The sequence below is a fragment of the Echinops telfairi genome, unplaced genomic scaffold (assembly GCF_000313985.2).
Source record: "Echinops telfairi isolate 266 unplaced genomic scaffold, ASM31398v2 ScPeMD7_37;HRSCAF=141, whole genome shotgun sequence".
In the NCBI taxonomy this organism is placed as follows: Eukaryota; Metazoa; Chordata; class Mammalia; order Afrosoricida; family Tenrecidae; genus Echinops; species Echinops telfairi.
In genome coordinates this window covers 46,301-54,269 of record NW_022103935.1, presented here as the reverse complement: position 1 = coordinate 54,269, position 7,969 = coordinate 46,301, and the positions used below count along the sequence as shown (strand labels likewise).

General features: G+C 48.8%; 1 protein-coding gene across 2 annotated transcripts; it reads left to right on the top strand.

Moving 5' to 3' along the window:
• The first annotated feature begins 4,635 nt into the window (after positions 1-4,635).
• Positions 4,636-7,514, top strand: BET1L (Bet1 golgi vesicular membrane trafficking protein like). Of its 2 annotated transcripts, XM_004717157.2 has the most exons (4): positions 4,636-4,723; positions 5,430-5,521; positions 5,756-5,812; positions 6,000-7,514. In XM_004717157.2, exons 1-4 carry the CDS (start codon positions 4,705-4,707, stop codon positions 6,165-6,167), a joined length of 336 nt encoding a protein of 111 aa, XP_004717214.1. In that variant the 5' UTR covers positions 4,636-4,704; the 3' UTR covers positions 6,168-7,514. The 2 variants fall into 2 exon arrangements, with proteins under 2 accessions (XP_004717214.1, XP_045146373.1); XM_045290438.1 differs by having other exon boundaries at positions 5,756-6,176.
• The last annotated feature ends 455 nt before the right edge of the window (positions 7,515-7,969 follow it).

Below are 7,969 nucleotides of genomic sequence, written 5' to 3'. Positions count from 1 at the left end.
ACCCAGCTGTCTCAGCTCTTTGTTACTGACAAGGTTCAAAATCATGAAATACTGGTTCCTACTATAGGTTTTCCATCACTGGTCTGTCAGTTTGACATACTGTGGTGGCTTGTGTGTTGCTGTGATGCTGGAAGCTATGTCACTGGTGTTTCAAATGCCAGCAGGATCATCCAAAGTAAACCAGTTTCAGCAAAACTTCCAGACTAAAACCATTACAAAGAAGAAATCGGTAGCCCATGTCAGAGGAGTTAGCCATTGAAAATAGGGATAGCAGAGAAAGCTGTGCCTCATGAAAAGCAACAGGACATTGGCATCGACCGTGCAAGACGAGCCCACAGGTCTGAAGGCACTCAGAATAGGACTGAGGAAGACCTGCCTCCTCAAAGTAGAGTTGACTGTAATGATGCAGATGCGGGATATGCAGGATATTCATTTGCTGACGGGGAACAACCCAAAAGGAAAAGGAGCAGCTGTGAACATTGATTAATAGTTGAAACTTGGAATGTACAAATATAGATGTAGGGAAACTGGAAGTTGTCAAAATGAACAGGAACACATAAAGATCGCTATCTCGGGCATCAGAGAAGTGATGGGTGGGCATTGACCGCTTTGAATCAGAAAAGACACATTAAAGAGGAAAGGCATCGCACTCATCATCAAAAAGGACATTTCAACCTCTATCTTGTGGTGGATGATATCTATCCACATACAAGGAAACCCAGTCAGTTCAACTATTATTCCAATTTATGCACCAACCAATAAAGCTACTGGTACAGGAAATGAAGAATTTTCTAAATGTTTTCAGTCTGAAATTGCTCAAACATGCGATGAAGATGCATTGATTAATTATTAGTAACTGGAATGTAAACGTTGAAAACAAAGAAGGAAAGGTCAGAAAATATGGCCCCGGTGTTAGAAAAGAAGCTGCATATTCCACGAGGGAATTTTGCAAGACCAAGGATTTGTGTATTGCAACACATAGAGCGACTATACATGTGGACTTTTCCAGATGGAACACACAGAAATCAAATGGACGACATCTGTGGGCAGAGATGATGAAGAAGCTCCACATCAGCAGCTCAACGAAGCCAGAGGCCGACTGTGGAGCTGACCTCCAATTGCTCATATGTAACCTTTAGTTGAAGCTGAAGCAAAACAAACCCTCAAGAGCCAAAATATGATCTTGAGGCTATCCCACCCGAATTTCAAGAACAGATTGGACACTCTGCACACATCAGGAGACCTGATGAGCTGTGGGAGGACATCAAGGTCATCATACATGAAGAAAGCAAAACATCATTAAAAAGGTAAGAAAGAAAAGATCAAAGTGGATGTCAGACTCTGAAACTGGCTCTTAATTGTAGAGTAGCCAAGGCAAATGGAAAAATGATGAAGTCGAAGAATTGAACAGAAAACTTCAAAAGGGCAACTCAAGAAGATAAATTAAATCTTATAATGAAATGTGAAAAGCCCTAAAGTTAGAAAACAAAAAAAGAACACATTCAATATATCTTAAACTGAAAGAACTAAAAAACAAAATTCAAGTCTTGAGTTATAATATTGAAAATTTCCATGGACAAAATTTGAATGATGGGGCAATGAATGTACAAATGCGCTTTACACAACTGATGTGTGTATGGATTGTGATGAGTTGTATGAGCCCCTAATAAAATGATTTAAAGAAATAAAAGATCAAACTCCTGAATAATTAAAAAAAATTGAATGATGCAGGAAGCATCAAAAGATGGAAAGCATACAAAGAGTCATGGTACCAATAAGATTCGCCCATTTCAAGAGGTAGTCTATGAGCAAGAACCAGTGGTACTGAAGGAAGAAGTCCAAGGTGCAGTGATAGCATTGGCCAAAATCAATTCTCCAGGGACTGATGGAATACAATTGGAATGTTTCAACAAGCTGGTGAAACACTGGAAGCACTTACTCGTCTATGCCTGGGCATTTTTAAGACAGCTACTTGGCCAAGTGACAGGAAGACATCTGTTTTTGTACCAATTCCAAAGAAAGGTGACCCAACAGAATGCTCAAACTATAGGAAAACATTAATATCTCAGTTTTTTAAATCGTTTTATTCGGGGTTCATACAAAATTTTGCTGATCATTCAACAATGGTCATGGTTGTACTGTACATTGACAGGGAGCTGCCTAAAATCTAGCTGGATTCAGAAGAGGATGTGGGAAAGGGATATCATTGCTGATGTCAGGTGGATCTTGACTGAAAGCAGAGGCTACCAGAATGTTTACTTGTGTTTTATTGATTATGCAAAGGCACTCAGCTATGTGGATCATAGGAAACTACGAATAAGCTTGAGAAGAATGGGAATCCCAAAACACTTCACTGTGCTCCTGTGGAGTCTGTACATGAACCACAGTTATTTGAACAGAGTGAGGGAATACAGCCTGGTGTAAAAGACAATGCATCTGCATGGAATAAAACACTGCATGGTGCATCCGGGTTGTACCTTCTTACCATATTTCAGTTTCTATGTGAACAAATAATTAGACAATCTCTGTTATATGAAGAAGAATTCAGCATCAGGATGATGATTGGAAGAAGGCTACTAACAACCTCAAGTATGCAGATGGCACAGACTCACCTGCTGAAAGCGAGGAGGACTTGAAGCACTTGCTGATGAAGATTAAGGATTGCAGTCTTCACTATGGATTATAACTCAGTGTATGAAAAATTTCTCAAAACTGGACCAGTAGGTAACATCGTGATGATTAGAGAAGACTGGAGTGGTCAAGGAGTTCATCGTGCTTGGACCCACAATCAATGCTCAGGGAAGCAGCAGTGAGGAGACCACATGATGCAGTACATTGGAGAAATCTGCTGCACAAGAGCTCTTTAAAGGACTGACATACACAGATGCTACTTGGAGGCCCAAGATGGCCTCATATGCATGTGAAAGCTGGACACAGAAGAAGGACGAAGAATGGATACATTTGAATTATTGTGCTAGTAAAAAATATACTGAAAATACTATGCACTTCCAAAAGAACAAACACATCTATCTTGGACGAAGTACAGCCAGAATGCTCCTTAGAGGCAAGTATGGAGAGACTTCATCTCATGAACTTTGGACATTTTATTAGGAGAGACTAGTCCCTGGAGAGGAGGGGCAGAGAAAAAGAGGAAGACCCTTGACAAGATATATTGACACAATAAGGGCAACAACTGGCACAAACATAAGGGCAATTACGAGGATGGTACTGGACTTGGCAGTGTTTTGTTGTTGTATATAGAGTCACTGTGAGTTAGAAACGACTTGATGGCACCCAGTGGCATAACCACTACTAGTTGGGCTGCTAACTGCAAGATCAGCACTAACGACCAGCTGCTCTTAGGGATAAAGGTGAGGTTTTCTACTCTGATAAAGAATTACAATCTTGGAAACCCACAGTGGCAGTTCTACCCCATAGGGTCACTATCAGTCTGAATGGACTCAGTGGCATTGAGTTTGGATTTGTGGAACAGCAGCTGTATTTTATAAAAAGCTATGGCTAACATGAAGAAGAATGGGATATCAGAGCACTGTACAGAGACCAAGAGGCTGTCATTTGAACAGAACATGGGAATGCTGTGTGGCTTGACATCAGGAAAGGTGTGTGTTAGGGTTTGGTCTTTTCATCATAGTCAAATATATATATACACAGACTTTATATATATAGAGAGAAACTAATTTGAGAAGCTGAACTATATGAAGAATATAGCAGAGTCAGGACTTGTGGAAGGCTTATTAAGAACAACCTTCCATGTGCAGACGATACAATCTTGCTGAATACCAATCTAAGGCTGCAGATTTTAGTACGAATTGCAACTCCATGTAAGGAAAACAAAAATCCTAACCAATGAACCAATAGCAATAACCAACATCCTGATAAATGGAGAAAAGATTGAAGTCAAGATTTCACTGCTTGTCTCTACAATCAATGCTCATGGAAACAGCAGTCAAGAAATAGAACAATGTATCACTCTGAGCAGATCTGCTGCAGGAATGTCACTTTGAGGATTGAGTTGCACCTGACCCAAGTCACGGTATTTTCAGTTGCCTCGTGTGCATGGCAAAGTTGGACCATGAATTAAAAAGAGCGATGGGAGAATCTATGCATTCTATGATGTTGTTATGGAATAGAAAAACTAACAAAATCTATCTTGGAAGAAATAAAACCTGGATGTTCCTTAGAAGTGAATATTGCAAGATTTTGTTACATCTATTTTGTACATGTTTTCAGGAGAGACTAGTCCCTCAAAAGGACATTATGCTTGGTAAAGTAGAGAAGCGGTGAAAAAGAGGATCTCTCTCAAGGAAATGCATTGACACAGAGCTGTAACAATGGGCTCAAATAGGACACTTGTGCGATGGTGCAGGGACGGGCGGTGTTTTATTCCGCTCGACATGGGACGGCTATGAGTCGGAGCCCAATCTATAGAAACTAAGCAAAAACCGACCCAGTGCCATCAAATCATTCCAACTCACGGGCACCCCATAAAATGAACTTCAAGCCACTTCCGCTTTCATTGCCCCAAACTACCACCGGGGTCACCACCCGCAGCCGGAAGTTGCGCCGGTCGATCGCGGAAGGGGCGGGTCTCGCCGCGGGCGGGGCCGGAAGCGCGGCCACGTCCGTGCAGGCCGTGGTGGCGGCAGCTGAAGTGGGTCGGCGACCGCACCGGAACCTCGCGCGATGGCGGATTGGGCTCGAGGTGAGGGCGGGGACCAGAACCGAGGTGTCAGCGCGGGAAGGGCGCGCGCCGTGGCGGACAGAGCGGTGCTACGCGTCCTTCGGGGCCGCGCGAGGCGGCACTCGGGCGCTGAGGGTCCCGCCGCCGCCCCCGAGACCCTCCCGCGGGGTCGGTGCACTGGGACCGCCCACGGCCGTCTGCTCCCGGCGCTCCGTGCCCGCGTTTGTGAAGCGGGGTCGGCTGTCGATGCGTGAGGAGTCGTGGACGCAGACCCCTGGCGCGCTGGGTCCCCGTCTCCCAGCTCCGAGGGTCCCACGGACCTTGCTGATGCGTGTGGGGAGGGGAGTTTTCCTGGTCGCTATGTGGGTGGACTAAGTGTGTGGGGTCGCCTGTCACCGGCTCGCGGCCACCCTCATAGGAGAGGACCCAGGTTGGCCTTCATGTCTGGTGGACATGGGCACCTGCTGACCCTCTAGAGCCCCCGGTGTTGTCTAGCCCTTGACTGATTGGACAAGCCTGCCCCATAGTGCCCCTGGGCCATCCCAATGCATCCCACCTGTTGAACACTGAGCAGGGACATGTGTGCAGTGCCCTATGAGCTAACTTAGACTAGAATGTACCTGCTCAGCAGGACACAGGGAGAGGGCCCAGGAGGTTGGCCTGAGGGCCCGCTCCCTGACCGCTGGGCTCAGGACATCCATAGATGCTGCAGTCTCTTTCTCTCCAGCTCAGAGCCCTGGGGCCGTGGACGAGCTTCTGGACGTGGAAAACAAGCGGCTGGCAGACCACCTGGCCTCCAAAGTCACTCGGCTCAAGACGGTCTGTGCCTTCGGGCTAGGGGCCAGAGGGAGGAGGGGCACAACCAGCTGGGGTTGGGTTCCAGGCAGTGTACTGCCCTCGTCCCATCCACACTCATCTGCCATGCTAATCCTGGTTGACACCTGGTCTTGCTGGTAGCACCTGTGTATGGAAAGGTGGCTGGTCTCACAGGAGGGTGGGACTGCCCGGGACTCTGACCCTGACCTGAGCCTGCTCTTTCTCTGCCCTGACCAGTTGGCCCTGGACATCGACAGGGATGCAGAGGACCAGAACCGCTACCTGGACAGCGTGGTAGGGGCCTACAGCCTCCCCTGGCACAGCTGCCCCCTCCCCCACTCTGTAGTCATCCCTGATCCCCATACCTCTGCTCCTGCTCCCCTATGTTCAGCTCTGTCCCCTACCTTCCATCCCTGCCCCTCACCCTTGTCCCACCCCTGCTCCCTGTTCCCGGCCTCCCATGACGGGCAGCTCCCTCCAGGACTCAGATTTCTCGAGTGTGACGGGCCTGCTCACTGGCAGTGTGAAGCGCTTCTCAACGATGGCACGGTCCGGGCGTGACAACCGGAGGCTTCTGTGTGGCGTGGCCCTGGCCTTGCTCGTGGCCTTCTTCATCCTCTCCTACCTCCTGTCGAGGGCAAGGACGTGAAGAGCGGGCTTCGGGACTGGACGGACAGCCTGGCTGACACGCCGACCATGAGACACAGCAACTGGTCAGCCTGTGGAAGACACCCTCCCCTTGAGTGCAGCCCCTCCCCATGCGTGGCCTGAGGGGCCCAGAGTGGGTTAGACTCAGATGTGAGACCCTCTGTCCCCACGGAGACAGAACACTCTCTCTGCCCAGCCTGGGCCCCGGGGCAGGCAAGGTGAGCCGAGGATGAAGGAGCTAAAACTCAAGCATGGACACTTTTCCTTGTGGGGAGCTCTTCTGTTGGAGGGCAGCCAGGCCACTGCACAGAGCACTGCTCCACCAAAAACTCCCAGCTTCTTTTGAATACCCCCTGCCCTCTCAGTCTCTCCACCCACTCAGGTGGGCTGTGCCCAGACACCATGTACTCTCCCCCCCCCTACACACACACACACAGCCAGACCCAAGGTCATATGTCTTCCTGTGGGACACTGAGGACAGACCTCCAGTCAGTGCCCTGCTTGGCCTTGACCAGTCACTCAGCTTCCTAGTGACCTTACTACTCTGAGGACCTTGCTCTGGGGCCCAACCAGCCAGAAGGACTTTGCCTCAGAAGGCCACCGTGGTCCTTAGCACCAGTATCAGCCCCTCAATCCAGGAGAGTGACCCTTCCACCTTACCACCCTCCTTGTCATCTGCCATAGCACATCTGGACTAAAAGCCCAAAGCTATTTGAGTTCTTTCCACCTCCTTATTTATCTGAACGCAGTCATTTCCCTCCTCAGCCACGTCACGTGCTGCTCCTGTCATTGAGAGGATGGCCTACCCTGCCATTATAGGCCGAGGCTCCCTGTAGACTGGCCATCTACACTCCTGGCCTCTGTGCAGGCTCCCAGCCTCTCAGTCCCCTGGCCCCATCCACAGTGGGTGTGCAGGTGCTTTGGACTGTAGATTGTACCACACCAGTATGTAGGTACAGGTAGAGAGCAAAGAGAGTGCCTTAGGTGGATGCTTGCCTCTGAAGAAAGCCAGAGGTCTGGCAGCCAGGCTGTCCTCGCTGCCCTCCGGTCAAGGAACGTTCCTCCACTGTGAACAGGGACAGTAAGAGGCCTGTTGCCGAGCACTTTTCCATGGATGCTTCCCTTAGTCTTCCTCTGCTCATGCTGTTGGTACACAGACATGGCTGGCTGATAGCATTTGATCCCGGAGGGAACTGGGGCTTTGCTCCCAGACATGATCTGGGGTGTGTGGGTATGATTTGACCTTGCCTTGTGGATGAGACTTGACTGCTGATGCCGATTGCCAGTTTGCTCACACCTGATTTGTTACTCTGTGTGTAATAAACGCCTGCTGACGTCACCATTACAACAATGTCTGATCTGCGTTCTTTATGAATGGTCCTTGCCGAGGACATGAGGATATAATGGCCTTGTGGCCCAGGCTCACATTGACCAGTTCACGCAGTGCCCTGCAAACAGCAAGTCGAAGCCCAGTTCTCCTGCCACCCTGTCTGCACCTGGTCCGATCAGATGTGGGAACCAAATAGATTGCTGGCCTCGCCAATGCAGTGCAGAGTTCTCTGCAGTGGGGTTGCCCAGCCCTCTCTGAGGCCATCCACTACCGCCACCTCCGCCTCCTCACAGTCTTCCACCTCTCCCGAGGCCCAGGCTCGATTTTGTTTTCATATTTTGGAAAATAGATATGTTCCTATTGAGTTATTTCCCTCGTCATTGTCAAAAGGCCTGAGAACACTTTTGTCCAGACTCTGCATTTAAACATGCCAGTATGGGTATTTACAAAGCTGAGGGTCTTCAAAGGGTTTT

Bases quoted from the DNA above. Each gene is read 5' to 3' on its own strand.
- BET1L (XM_045290438.1), top strand. The intron at 5,522-5,755 runs GTCTGTGCCTTC...TGCCCTGACCAG, and splicing joins AAGTCACTCGGCTCAAGACG to TTGGCCCTGGACATCGACAG.